Source organism: Apteryx rowi, unplaced genomic scaffold (genome assembly GCF_003343035.1).
Source record: "Apteryx rowi isolate R43461 unplaced genomic scaffold, aptRow1 scaffold_613, whole genome shotgun sequence".
In the NCBI taxonomy this organism is placed as follows: domain Eukaryota; kingdom Metazoa; phylum Chordata; class Aves; order Apterygiformes; family Apterygidae; genus Apteryx; species Apteryx rowi.
In genome coordinates, this window is record NW_020450887.1 from 344,569 (window position 1) to 359,774 (window position 15,206).

General features: G+C 41.3%; 1 protein-coding gene across 4 annotated transcripts in view; it reads left to right on the forward strand.

Moving 5' to 3' along the window:
- Positions 1–3,606: 3,606 nt before the first annotated feature.
- Positions 3,607–15,206, forward strand: part of KIAA0895 (KIAA0895 ortholog) — a 38,437-nt gene continuing 26,837 nt past the window's right edge. For all 4 annotated transcript variants that reach the window (XM_026083743.1, XM_026083744.1, XM_026083745.1 and 1 more), the window contains exons 1-2: positions 3,607–3,762; positions 13,571–14,253. In XM_026083743.1, coding sequence (XP_025939528.1) covers positions 3,738–3,762; positions 13,571–14,253 — 708 coding nt within the window. In that variant the 5' untranslated portion in view covers positions 3,607–3,737. The remainder of the gene's footprint in view (positions 3,763–13,570; positions 14,254–15,206) is intronic.

Here is a 15,206-nt window from a genome sequence, read left to right on the forward strand (position 1 = left end):
TTGCCTTCACTTCTGCAAACTTTACCGTGAGGTTTGCCTGCATTTCGTTACCCACTGTCAGGCTGGGCTTATGGTATTCAGCCTCCCTGACATCAAGCAGGAGCAAATTCAGTATGTAAATCAATCTGAATACTGGAGCTACATCAAGTTGTACACTTTCAAGGCATCTTAAAATAGTAATCCCATTGAATAAGGCTGTTTATATGAGTAAGCAGCCCCCTGCAAACATGTGCTKCCTTTGCTGTGTACTAGAAGATGAGTATTGAGCTGGAACCAGATGGCAATGGCACAGGCACTTCAGGAGACATTTCTAGAAAAAAATACGGCTGGAAGGAAAGTTAATTGGAGTCACTTTGTCAATGAAATTGTTTGGTCAGAAAGTATTCAGCCAGCTAATAGTTATCAAATCAGAGAGGGGAGGATAACCTTGCCACCCTGTTGGCTCTGAAGTTATGCCAAGTTATGTGAAGTGTTTATTTTAGATTCTCTTGTTCTCAGCTTTCCTAGTTCCTTGGTGATTCTTGTTTCTCAGCACAAGAGGTGGAAGAAAGACAAAACATCAGTGTGAATATGAGAGAGGAAAAAAATAAAACAGACATTAAACCAAGCACATGCACACACACACACACACGCACACGCACATGCACACATATATAAAATCCAAATGTGTGTGTATATATATATATGTGTGTGTGTGTGTGTTTGAATTTTGCAGTGTTAATTAGCTTGAGACAGATCAAGAGATCAATAAAATGTATCACTGGTCTTCTGGACTCTGCATGCTGCAGAGCTTATTGATGCTTATACACATATATTTTTCAACATGCAAATAATTACAGTATTTTTGACCAAGTAAATGCAAAATTATCTCTGGAAGCAATACTATCTTAAAGTTGAGCTTTAAAATGCCAGATGCACCTATCAGCTTTAATTCTGTCTCCTAACAATGAATAAGTGATATCAAGATACAATTTTATTTGCACTGTGGAATTATATTATTTAAGATGTACTTCAGACTGTGGCTATTGGCTAAATCTTGCTGTTAGTCTCCTTGTCCCCTCACCTTGTTAGGATACCATCCATGCCAGCTGCACTGCCAGCTTCCAGGAATTTTTTAATGACAGGGTGGCTAATGTCTTTCCCGCTGCCCAGTTGGACAGTCTTTCAAACTAAAGTACTTTTGAGGTCAGAACTGTTAGAAGGATATTAAATATCTATATAGCTTTCTTTTCATAATCAATAGAACTTTTTTTTTTATTGAGCTTATCTACACTATACTTTTAATCAGCAAACATGACAAAGCTCGCTCTGAGCCAACGCAGAAAACGGGGGCAGCTGGCCTTTTAGAGTTCCTCCTTTGTGCCTTCTGCTACTGCTTTTATCATCCTCCTGCTAGGGCCAGGTGCTAGCATGGCCCTCGCAAAACCTTCAAGCCATGCTGGGAAGAAGAGGGCTAGCAGGGAAGGAAACAATGGGGAGAAAAAAACAGCAGAGTCAAGGGTGATTGATTGAATGCGGTGGAAGAGGACTCACAGGCACCAGGGAGAAGTGGATAAGAGACAGAAAACATGGAGATGGCATCCTCTGGAGGGAGTGAGGGGAGGAGATAGAAGTGTATAGATGAAATTCAACTGTGTGTGTTTTTCAAAAGCTGGAGCTATCAACTTCATTGCTATGGTTTCCAAGCATGAATAAAATCTCATCTCTCAGATGAGAATTTAGGATCTACACAGCAAAAACTACTGGGGAGTTATGCTAAAATGGCATATTGACTTCACTTTGTAGCAACCACCTATCATTTCTTCATCTGCTATGCTGATTATTTACACTGCTTGAACTGATTCACTGTTTTTTCTGTAACTGCCATCCAACATGAAGCAAACACAAACCTATCAGTGATAGCTTTGTCTGTCTCTATTTAAGAACCATTTATTCAGTTCCTGCAATTTGAGTTTTGGAGACAAGCCTGCGGGTTCCAGATACTACAGTGTTAGCAAAGTACTTTAGAGGGTTTTTTAGGTTAAACTTAGATATGTTGACAGAGCATATATCTTTTCTGCTCCTCAAAGAATTCAACTTATAAAGGACATCCCGTTTGTCAGCTAGGTATAACCATGTTTCAGTATTAGCTCTTGCATTAAGACTCTGAGAAAAACAGCACCTCAGTCTTCTCAGCTGGTCTTAAGAGTCTCTGTCTTTGACTGTGTGTGAGGCAGTAGTAAGTACAATTGAAATATGTGCTTTAAAGTTTGGGGGGGGGGTTTTAGCTATGGCCTATGAAGAGTGATATGAAAGAATACAGAAGTATGTGATCAGCATTCTGTAGGGCAAGCCAGCCACTCATTGGTATGATTGCACAGAAAGGATTCATGAAGTTCAATAAAACTTTTTTAGGTAGGACATAGGAACTACTCCTCAGGGGTTCTCTGAACCACCAAAGAAGTATCATCTATGGACTTTCAGTCTCTGAGACATGATGATACAGTCAGATCTCATGACCTTTTAGGATGATATGACCTTGTAGGATGATGTTTTGAAGGGAATCTGTGCGTGCAGTGTGTCGCTGGTATGAATTTATTGATGGGAGGGGGAAATTGCAGGCGTTTAAGCTGTTCAGCCAAAGCAGAGCACAACTTCCCAGCTTTCCTCTCCCTGGCAGATCAGTTCATTCAATTAATGCATGTTCAGTATTGCTATGCTGTTAAGTTGCGTGCAGTTAAGTTGCTTTTTCAATTAAGTGTTGACCACTTAGAAAAGTAAAATGCATTAACCCACTAAAATGTTTTCCAGTACAGTCTGACTTCAGTAATGCCCTTAAGTTTACATGAAAGTAACAAAACCTTCCTAGACTATATCTACCTTATTTGGTTACACAATTGTAAGTACTGAAGTAGAATAACTTACTGCTGTTTGATGTTTAATAGGTATTTGTGTGCAGATTACGTTTTGGGGAGTGAAAGTTTGGTCACAGTAAGAAAAGCAACTGAAGGATGCAACGTAAAGTCTATCTTCTGCTTTAAATTCTATGTGCTACTTCCCAATTTCTGATAACCTTCCTGATTTCTCAGTTATTGCCCCAAATTGTTGCTCTGATGCCATTCTCCCATTGTTTTTAGCAAGCAGCAGCTCTGCTCCTGGGCTTGGCCTCCCAGGACTGCACATACCCTGTGCGTACAGGCGCTGCACACGCCTCCCACGCACCCCTTCCTCCTACCACCGTAGGCCCCGCAGAGCATTTATATCCATTATTATCAATTATTCCCGTTATGGTAATTGATAATTATCAATGTAACGCAACACGACTGCTGAACTCGGCGTAAGCTATCCCTGTCGGACTCGTGCGAAGGCCGAGACTGACAACTCGGCGGTGATTTCTGCACCTCCTGCCAGGCCGTGCCGGTTTGACCAAAACAGGCTACTTCGACGGCGTGGGTGGGTGAAGCTCGGCGTGGGTGGGTGAAGCTCGGCGGTGGTGGCCACGCCGCTCCCGCCCTTTCCCCTACACTACAACTCCCAGCATGCACCTCGCCCCGCCCGCCCCAGCCGCGCGTGGGCTCCGGCAGCGCGCGGCACGCTGGGACGTGTAGTCCACAGGGCAGGGCGGGCGCTGCGCGCACGCCTCCCCCGCCGTTTCTCTCCGCGGCGGCGGGGCCGGCCGGGCTCCCGGTGAGACGGCGACGAGGCTACACCCTGCCTCTGTGCCCGGCGCTGCTCGCTCCTTCCGCGCCGCCGTCGTGATGCTCGAGTCCATCCGTGTCACCGGTGAGTACCGCCCGTTGCCAACGGCCGCGGCCTGAGGCAGGGCCGCCCGGCTCGCCCAGCCCCGCACCGGCCGTGGGGCTAGGCGCGATCCCCCGCCCCGGAGCCGCCGGGACTGTACCCGCTGCTGAAGAAGCGATTAAAAGGGAGTGAGACAGCATTCACCCCCTCCCTGCGCTTCCCCCTCCAAACGGGTTTTACCTGTACGCTGGCATTTTTGCCCCGGGGTCGCCTCCCCTTCCCGTGAAATTGCGGAGTGCGAGTATAACGGCTCGCAGCGTTTTGATGGAAGAGCTGAGAGGGGACTGATACAAGATGCAAACGGGAATGCTCATAAAAATATGACTAATAATAGCTAGTGTTTTCCCCACCTCTTTGCCATATTTTGAGAGAACTGTACAAATCTTCTTGTATTATATATAACTGTTTGTTTCATATATTACATATAACTGTAGGACTATAATGCATAATAATTTTGTATGTTATCAGAAACTTTTGTATGTCCTGTATATATGCTGTACGTGGGAATACGTGCATGTGGCATATAAAATTGCTGCTGCGAAACTATTTTTCCCCTCAGTTGTTTTGCTTGTTTAAAATAGTCATTTGATATATTATGCCTTCGACAGCTCCAAGCCAATGTTGTTTTGTCATGGTGACATCTGTCTAGAAGAGATCTGATGGAGATGACTTAGTCTACTCTCACAGTCCTTATTAAGATTTCTTATACATGTAGATACTCTCTTCCTGGGTAATTTATATGCGATTCCATGTGTGTGTGGATGTTATTAGGTGTTAGTTCTGGTATATGCTAAGGGCAGTAGAAATAAAGTTCACAGAACTAGGTGAAGCCTTCCCTAGGGATGTACAGCAGGAACTGTAATCTTAAAGGATTCAGATTTATTAAAAGGAAGGATATTTGTTTTGGGTCCAGGCTGTGCGGTCAGATATTCCTGGACAAAAACCTGCGCTGCAGTAGAGCAAGCTGGAGTTCTGCTTGGGTGGAAGTTTCAGCCTGTGCGGTCTGTAAGACTGCTGTTTTGTGGTTATATCCTGAGTCTACGAAGTCAATGGGAGTTTGTTACTTGATTTCATTAGGGCCAAGACTTCACTTTTACTAATTATTACTATGCTCATATATCATTTAATTTGGACATCCTGAATTTGGAGCTAATTATGTCATATTTCAGAAAGATGCATGGAAGAAACTGCTTGCAACCCAGCTTATATTTTTTTACGGTAGGAAGCATATGTCTTGAGTATCATTTGGATTTCAAAGAAAAAACAAACTGCACAGTCCAAAAATCATGCTGATTGATATAATTATAATATACCAGCATTTTAAACAATCAGTCTTGTAAATGCTGGGTTTATCAGAGAGTTGTATACAAACACTGGCACCTTATGAATCAGACAAGTTTTTTCATAGTTGAAACTTGCCCTTGGTTTTGGAGCACAAAATTAAAGTTGAATGACAGGTGTTTTATTACAGGAAGAAAACAGGTAGACCTTTTGGAAAAGAAAAAAAAAAAGTTACATTTCAAAGTTTCCAGTGTGATAGGTCTCAATAAATATTCTTACTGTGAAAACCAGGAAATAGCTCAGTGCTAGTGTTTTTACAGGAGCTCACAGGGTAATTCTACAACTAAACCATTTTCAGTCATTATAGACAGAGCTGCCAGTGCTGTCCAATTCAGGTTGTCTGGCACTTTTTATTCAAAACTCATGAGTGTTTGCAAATGTTAAAAGTATTTATAATGGTAAGGTAATATACTACGAGATCAGCTGGTCAGCTTCTGTTACTCCACAAACATAAGCCTGTAGTACTTGAGAGACAATTCATACACAGCCCTCTCTCTAGCCAGGTTTGTTGCAAAATGTTGTTTCTGTGGCCCTCTGCACCCACAAATCATACAGTCTGGAGCTAGTGAACAACTACATTTAATTGTTAGTCTATTCATATTACCTGCATATTGAAGATAAATTTCTTTGTAACATAACTGTACATTTGCAAAATATGTAAATGGAAGAGTCTTGACACATCCTTTATTTTCTTCTCATTTTTCAGTTTCAGACTTCACTATTTTCTTCTTGCTTGTAGACAGATCACATTAAATTATTTTCTGCAGATTTGAAAATCCAAATCATGGTATTGGAAGTTTTTTTTTCCCCTGATTTTGAATAGAAAAAAAAATCAAGTGTATTCTAAAACGATAACACTAAACTGAAAAACAAAAGCAGTGGTTCAGATTATATTCCTACAGTAGGAGGAAATTCTCCAAGAAATCCTTGCTAAGTGCTGTAAGAATCATATCTGCCGTTTGGAAAGGATTTGTCCACTATGCAGAAAAGGTCATATCACCTGAGTGACAGCTGGTCAGAAACCACAAGAGCTCTCTACATTTTTAGAGCAGGGCTAGTTGGGCAGCGAGAGACCTACACACACAAATATCTAGTCACCTTACGCCACCTACGGAACAAGTATTTAAGAAGCTGCTTGGATAGTACTTACCCACAAGTGGCCTAAAAGAAGAAATTTTTTCCACAGCATTCACCAAAATCTGGGGAAAATTCTAAGATTGGGCTCTTACTAAACATATTACTAACATAATAAAATTAGTTAAATACATCAGTTTCTGAAAGACAGAAACCTGTATGTTCCTGAACTTAATATAAATTTTAACAGGTATGCTTTCTAACTGATAACCTCTGACAAGATTTGGTAGTTTCTGTGGTGCTACAAAATCCAAAGCWAGCAACTGGGTAAGGACAGTGCAACTCAGACATGCAAAATATTTTGCTGATGGAGAATTATGATGAGATTTGCAGTCCCCACATATCCTTTCTGTCAGTCTTGGGGTACATTCCTTCTCCAGTACCACAGAGACACAGAAATAGCTGCATGTACATGAATGAAGTTGCCCAGGGGTAAAAACTCCCAGTAGTGACAACAAAATCAAGCTTGTGGTATTTTGTATAATTTTGTGACATGCAGTGTAATTGTATCTACAGTATGGAGTAAGCCAAGTATTGTCAACTCCAGCAGATTTCTTGAAAGTGATGGGATTTTGGCTGGAGCTGCTCTTGCTCTGATGTGAGATCCTTTAGGCAGACRGGAGGGGAGTTGCCCCTGACTGGCTGTCTGCCCTGCTAACCTGCCTCATGGGATAGCAGAAACCAAACGCGGCTGCTCCAAAGAGGGGCAGAGCTCTACATTGGCCCAAGACACTCAGACCGCATTTCCACTGAACAGGAGGGTGAAAAAGAGGAGAAGGGTTTCTCTCCTTCAGTACCCATTTGTGTCAAAATGGGGGCAGGCAGCTCTTCTGCCTCTTCCTGATTATTTCTACATCATTGCCTGCCCCTCCTAAATCTGGCAGATCACTTGGTGTCATAACTTATCAGTGTCTCTGGAACCTATGTTTTTATTGTTGTGCTGTTGCAGAGAGGAGCAAGATGTAAATAAATGGAAGCAAACAGGCTGGGGCAGTCTTCTAGGACAGACTAGGGTAGTTTTTGTTGTTGTTGAAGGACTTATGGCTTTGTGACTTCCGAGTGTTTGGAAGTGAGATCAATGGAGAAAATCTGGTTTTGTGCGTAAATTACAATTTTTAGAGAGATTCTCAAAGGCAACTAGAGGCTGGGGCCAATGTTCTTTGACTGTTGTTTTCTGCTGTAAAGATTGAAATGTGTAAAGACAGGAAAATTAGACTTGTACTTCTCTGAAGAGCTGTACTCTTTCCCTCCACGTGTGGATGAGATGTGAAAGATAAAACCTACATGATAGTGTGATAATACAAGATAGGCCTATGCCTTAGTACAGTGATTTTCAGCTTGCCTTTTGAAGACCTTTTAGAAAGACTCTGTTGACATCTCTCCTATTATCATACTTGACAAGCTGGAAATTACTGCCAGCCAATTTGTGTAATTAATGTGGACTGATAATCTGTTGGCTGATTGTCTAGTGCACAGCAGTATGATACTGTCGGAGTGGGAGACGGACCCGGAGTAACGACGGAGTCTCAATGTGAGTATGATCGTTCTCCCTTTATTCAAGCTTTTACAGAGTATATATAGACAGGCGATAGAGCATGTGCTAGCAACAGCTATATGATTGGTTTATAGTCTCTGTTCACGCGCCTAAAGCCGATATATGATTGGTGCAAGGTTGCTGTTCATGTGGAGGGGTCTGTCGGCACCCTCCTTGACTTGTTTACCACTACTTGCCTTCCCCCGTCTGTAACGGTCTAGGAATGTTCAAGGACAGCTCGCATACTCATGAGGCCCTCCCTCCATCGTGAAGGCAGGATTGCTCACTTCTAAGAGATAATGCCCCTTTTCACTTAACCATTCTTCCACATGATACATCAGCACTTTTTAGAACACAAGTGTATGTTTTCAAACATAGGCTTTTGGATGAATAGGTTTTTTTTATATCAGGACTACTAAAACTCCATTTCAATCAGCAAGCATTACTAATCTCAGGAAGCTTAAATACTGTTTAGTAAACTGAGTTTCCTAGAAGCCAACATACTTTTGGTTTGGTTAATGCTCTATGGCTATAGTCTGTGAGCGGATCTAAAGTGACTTAGGGTAAACCTTTCTGCCATATACATCCACATATTGCATACCTCAGCAAACATCCTTCCTTGGCTCTTATTTTGGAAAGAGAGACRTTTTTGCAATTAGAAATTAAGCAATGCAAAACAAAAGAGTGACTTCTTACTCATGATTTAATTTTGTTAATTCAAAAGTAAGTTCTGAATGAATGCAAAACTTATGACTTAGAGGGCTTGGGTTTCTGTCTTAAATATTCCCTGTGCAGGAGATGCCAAATTAAAAAAAAAAAGAAAAGAAAACACTCAAAAAGCAGCTTACCCCAGCCAGCAGTTGATTGATTTGCATTTTCAGCATTCTCTCTGCAGGAGATAAAGCTAAGGATGTTTAAACGAGGATCAAGATTAGCTTTGTCATTTATTCAGGCTTGGTGCCTTGAGTTTATCTTTGCTTCATGCAGATTCATTATATGTAATAGGAGATTCATCCTCATATAGCACTTCAGGCCTATATACCACTTATGGTCCTCTTCAGTTTAACTTTGAATAATTAAGTGGTATTTAAATAGCACTGCAGCTTACAGAGATTTTTGTGATTGCTTGGCACCTCTTTTTAGTTTAAGCCCTTACTAACATTGATGCTGATCTTAATGGTAGATTCACATGGGAATGCAGGAAAGGGCCCATAGTTTGCGACTTAGCAATTGGAAGAGTAAGTACATTGAAATTCCAAATGCATTGGGAATTATTTTAAAAAAGCTATTTTCTTTTGGAAAGGGTGAAGTCAGTCCCACCTAATCCATTGACGGTTGGAGTGAGCAAAAGGGAGGGAAATAAAGAGTGAATGTGAAGTAGGGTTAGGAAGGACTCCATAGCTAGTGATATGGCTGTATTAGTGGAAAAATTAAGGAACAAAGTTAAAGCAGACAGCATCAAAAGAGGGGAAAGAGCGGTGGAGGTACCTTCTTCAGCAAGAGGATAGGAGGTAAAAAGGAGAATGTCTGTAGAGGGAGACATGTCACTTTTTAAATATCCTAAGGGAATAACAGCTCATCAACTTCAGTAAAATTAATAGTGTGGGGGAATTAAGACTACAGAAGGGAAAGAAAAAGAAACATCCAGTTCTATGAGCAGTTTAAACTGGAACTGCTGAAAACAGAGGTGGTCCCACTTGTCCTTGGCCACTGATTGCCACCTCTGGCTGAGTTAGTTTCAGGTTGGATCCGTTTCCCAGTTTGGTTCGCAGCTGAACACGTGGCTGCACAAATATTTGGTGCCCTCACAGAAGTGTGGGGCAAGAGGAAACCCAGGGAGGAACCAGCAGTCAGATGGCACAAGTGTGGGAATACCTGTCAGCAACAGCACCACTTTATGCTGTTTTAAGCAGCTCACAAGTCTGTTGTACCTAAGTTAGAGGCAATTTAGTGCAGGCAGTTTATATATTTTATACATCTTGCACTTGCCATCTAATGGTTCTAATCACACACAAGTTGAGCCAGTAACCCATCTGTAAAAGATCTGCAATGTAGAGTCTTTTGTCCCCAGAAGATATTGTTATAACAGTGTTTACCCTGTTAACAGCTACAAATAACGCTGATCTTAATATTTGCAGAAGTGACACACATTTGAGGCACAAATGGCATATACTGTGCCACTTAGAAGCAGCAATTGAAGTGTACCACCCTCTGCAAACATGGAGACAAAAGATTAGTCCATTGGATTTTGTCTCACTTGCTAAAGTCACTGATGAAATGGGAAGTGTGGCACTTCCACTAGCACAAGAGAGGAGGCTCAAACTTGCCATTTGTGCAGCCAAACATCTGTCAAAGGAAAGGTCTAGTGCAAACAATAGCACTTAAGAACATTATATGGATTTGGGAACAATTCCTTGGAGGCTTTTAGAGCCATCAAGAGTTGTGTTTGACAGCCTAAGACAAATATCCTGCTTGCACATTAAGTTTTGGAAGGAGAAAGGTAGCTATGTTTTGAACAAGCCTACAGCAATTTCAGACTGTAAGATGCCTTCATCTGAATAAGTTCTCAACAACAAGCAACTCTTCACTTGGCTTGGGAATGAACAGCTAAGAATTTTTTTCTTTTTCATCTGTATGGAGAACTCCATGGGAAAACAGGAGAAATCAAGTGATCTTTTCCTGCCTCTCACTGAGGCAGCAGGCAGATCACGCATTGTTTTTTGCGGCAATTTCCAACATCAAGAATATCTGAAACAGCAGGTGRTTGGACATGATACATCCTTCAAGATATGGTACATACTAAGATCAAGGGTGAGATACATAGCTGTCTGTAACACAGGATAAGTAAAATATCATTTATTTTTAATCAGTATTAGTCACCACAACAAACATACTAGAATAATAACTTTAAGAGTTTGGTGCTGCTTTGCAAAATGGCTTTGACATTGCCTCAGATATTTTGTTTCTAGTTCATTTTGTAAAATAGTGAAGTTCACATTGCTAATCAAGGATTTAGAACTGCAGTTACATGATCTTTGTGGAAACTATGGGAAGTATTATCTGATATAATCTTTAAAATCTGCTAGATTATCTGTTGATTCTAGGCTTCCAGCACCAATGTACTTCAAACAGTGTCCATGTTTAGTTGAGAGAAGACTAAAGACAGCCATGCTTTGTTTGGCAGCTGATAAATAGTTTGCCACTAGGTGGCATGTATAAAGGTAACTGCAGATTTGGGGACAATTTTTTTTTTGTCTATTGACCACATGCATCTGAAAACCTACCACTGAGTGTGCAGTACTCAACTGTTCATGGTACTTGCAGGAGGATTCTGACCTGTGGTATTCAGAAACAGGTACAGATTCAGAAACAGATGATGTATTTATTATGTATTATTATTGGCTGACAGTACTACTTTGCTCTGAGAGCTTATTGGCATGAATTCTTTTGTATTGGATTGACATGAGAGTTTGGGAGGGGTTAAGGTGATTTTGAGTTTTTTCTTCAAATTTTATTCCTGTTTTCTTCTTCTTTCTTAAATACACTTGTGCTATTAATTCACTTAAGTCCCTGTGCAGTGGCAGTTTAAGACTTTTCTGCTCTCTGTGGTTGTTAAGAATTGGTTAATAAAGAAGGTGAAGTGTTACCACCATTAGAATTAGATTGTTGTCCAACTTCCATATTTTAAGTGGCACCTAAACTTACACCTTCAGTTTTGTCTGCACAAGACAAATCACTCGCTCAGAAATTTGTATATTCCCATGTTTAGATATTCTAAAAACCTGCTTTTTGTTTACCTTTCTTAAAGGGCAGGATACTTGCACTGTCATATTTAGTGCAGGCCTGAAACCAGTCTGAAACACCTGCCAAGAAAGATGTGAGAGCAGTTGTCCTATTCTGTGGTCCAAAAACCACCATTGATCATGTAGCAGCTGTTTGTAGATGAGCGCGCACATAGGTGAATGCCCACTGCAGAACAGCCCAACTGCATGTTTGATGCCATTTTCGTTGCGATGGAAGTTGTGGTTGCTCACCACTGCAGTACCTGCTAAAGCAAGGTAAGCCAGGTAGGCAGGCTGTCATGTACCTGATGGCAGTGATCCGGTGGAATTTGAACAGGAAGGCCGAGGAGTTCATTCCTCTGCCAGACATAGAAAGAAGATTCTCAAACTCACTGTGAAACAAAACAGATCTTATATCAGGTATGCATGTTTTAGTAGAGGAGAATAGCCTAATGCTTCTATCTTTCTAGTGCATTTCTTGTCATACATTCATGCAAACAGGAGCTCAGTCTTTTTGCTGTTTAAACACCACCTTCAGGAGAATTGAAGAACACAAATTTACATGGAACTGACAGTTTTGAAGGCATGAAATGCTTCGTTACGGTGCTTATTTTGGGAGCAAAATGATTTTCCTGTGAAAATAAAGCTGAAATTAAACTACAATTGATTTATTTTCCTTGGAGGCATTTAATGAACTCTTTTTAATGTTCCATTCAGGATGTAATTACTGCGTGTAAAGTAATTACAGCTCAGCTATATATAACTGTGGGCTGAAGCTAGAATCCCCTTTGGGGGCTTTTAATCAATCTCTGGCCATATCTCCTGTTCTGTGAATTCCTTTGTTTTAGAGGCAGAAGTATAAAGCATTTCTCTGTGGCAGGATTTATTTATGCCATCACTTTCAGCTCACCTAGAGTTCCAGCAGCTAGTTAGTGGGAGAAGGGGGAGGTTAGGACTGGTGAATAGAGGTCAGTTCTCTCTGAGAAGTCATCACAAATGTTGAATACAGTTTTATCCTCAGTGACTTTCACGTGCAGCCACTCTGCACCAGGGACCTGTCATCCTGGAAGTCTATCCCAGGGATCAGAGCAAGAGAGGAGAGTTCCTTCACTAAAGGAAGCTTGTTTGCTTCTTGCATTCAGTTTAGTTTATGGTGTTTCTTCTCAAGTATTTTCTTTAAACCAGCTGTTACCATAGAACTTTGAATAAATGCGATGGCAGTGTGGTTTAAGATTGCAGAGATGCATTTGTAACTAACTGATCTCTTCTGTTTCCCTCTTTCTCTCCCTCCCCCTTTTTAAAATATAACTTTCTCTCTGTATTAAGGTAGAACTGCAAAACACTGAAGCCCTTTAAACTCACTCTACTATTTCTACAGTGTTGCAAATTGTTCAGTGGCTACGTCATTCTAGATGCCCTCATCCTTCCTGAGAGCAAGTTCTGTGAATCAGATTTTACAGATGAGGCCACACCAGACTACATATATCCCAGTACAGATCCCTATGGAATTTCACTCCCAGTACAGCCCATGTATTTCTACACTGTTTCCTAGTTTTTAAGCTATCCTTTATCCATGCAGAGGCCTTCCTTGCATGATAAAGATCAGTCAGGTCTTGCTTGAAACTAAAAGTTTATATGTTAATGTGACAGTACGCATTTATAAAGCCATGCATAGGAATCTCATTTTAAGCAAGTTAGTTCTTGGCTGCAAACTGAGTGCACTCGGGGAAGTTATGCATCTACACATGGAGTTGCAAACATAGCATACTTGTTTAGCTGGATCTTACAAGCCCAATCTAATTTGGTTAAAGCTGATGTACACACAAACACACGCTATTCTTCCATRTGTCTGAAAGTCAAGACTGCGTTAACCGCAGTCATGCCAAGTTATTTCTAGTCAAGTTCTGTGTTTCGTTTATTTTGGTGTTTGGGGATCTTAAGGTTTATATTGCTGTATGAAACAACAGATTTGTTTCTGGCTTTTTCTTTTTTAATGCAGAAGAACTTCACTGGCCTAAGCAAGAGCTCTCTAAGAAATCAGTCCTGAGTCCAGAAGAACATAAGCTGAACATTAATAATGAAAACAGTCTCCAGCACCTGTCTACTGGGATTCTTAAGGACATTTTCACAACAGGAACCAGTAGCTACAATGTCCTTTTGCAGAGCAAAGAAGAGAAAAAACACCAGGCTCAAAAGCAGTCATCTGCTCATCATAAGAAACATAGAAAAGCCGCAAAGTGTTCTGCCACCTTGCGAAGCAGTGAGCATCGCAAAATCAAAGTCCCACTGCCTTTGTTCAGCAGTGGGTGGTACTGCACAAACCGACAGCCTTCCATCTTTGTCACTAGCCCGGTGTCTAGCAGCATGAAGTTTACAAACAGTATTTCAGTTGCAGGGAACAGCATAGGACTGCCTCCTCGACCCAGAAGTAGAACTAAGAGGCATTTTAATCAAACAAAGCCAAAACAATCCCAGTTGTCAAAAAGCCATGGAAAAGAGGGAGATGTCTCTGGCCAAAAACTCTGTTTACTAACTGCCATCAAGCCTTCCAATGTGGAGAAAGAGAAGGTGAAGTTCTTCAAGTCAGATTTCACATACAATCCTCAATTTGAATATGCAAACCCTGCACTGCCAAATGTGTTAGCTAAGCATAGCCAAGCATCTGACAGATTTCTTAAGCAGGTACGGCTTCTGTTTTTTTCCCTCCCCCTCTCCCCACTGATTACTTTAGTATTTTTTCCATGCTTATAGAGATGATATTTGGCTTTATTTGTAGCAGGTGCAGAACTATTCCTTCTTATCTTTCTCACATACTATTTAAAAAATACATTAATGATGATAGGACAACAGCAGAATTGAAAGAATTTTTCTGATAAAGAAAGTGAAAGCCTTCCTAATGTTTACAGTCTTTTGGAGGATAAAGGCATAGTTTCTCATAACTGTGTTTACCTGAAACATAATTTAATGCAAGAAAGCTTCTGAGGCAATGAAGCAGAGTCCAATATAGGAAAAATACAGTGCATAAATAGGCTTTAGTGAATAGAAAAAAAGCAAAATAGAAATCCTGCCAATCCTCTTAGTGACACAGGGATTTGTTGCGGGGGGGGGGGTGGTGTCACGAAAGGAGTGATGCACTTCACTCGTAAGAGGGAAGCAGCACTACGTTTATTGTAGTAAGACAGCGACTTAACAAAGTTCAATCGTAAATAAGAACAATTTAGTGAGGTTCAACTGGCAAGGTTCACTCAGTTATTTACTGCATGAAGGACAGGGTCAGATGCATGTGCAACAGAGACCCTCCCGTTGAGTCACGAGGTTCAGACTGGACCCCCTTGCTTTCTAAACTCCTTCGGAGAGGAGCCTAGGTGTGGCTGGATCCAGTCCTAGTCTCAGACTTGGTCAACGGTTTATGTCTAAGGGGTTATGTGCACAGTTAGTCAGAGATATAACTCAGCAAAGTTTCATGAAGTTCGCAGAAGTTCAGCATGCTATTAATCACTTACCGAGGATCTGTCACGGATAAGGAATCTCGAGGAGTAACCTTGAGAAGCGTCCCTGCTCAAGGGGAGGTTCTGCAGTGCAGCCTGCTGCCGTGCAGGAGAGCTCAATGGGCCCTGGGCTGCCCCCTGATTATG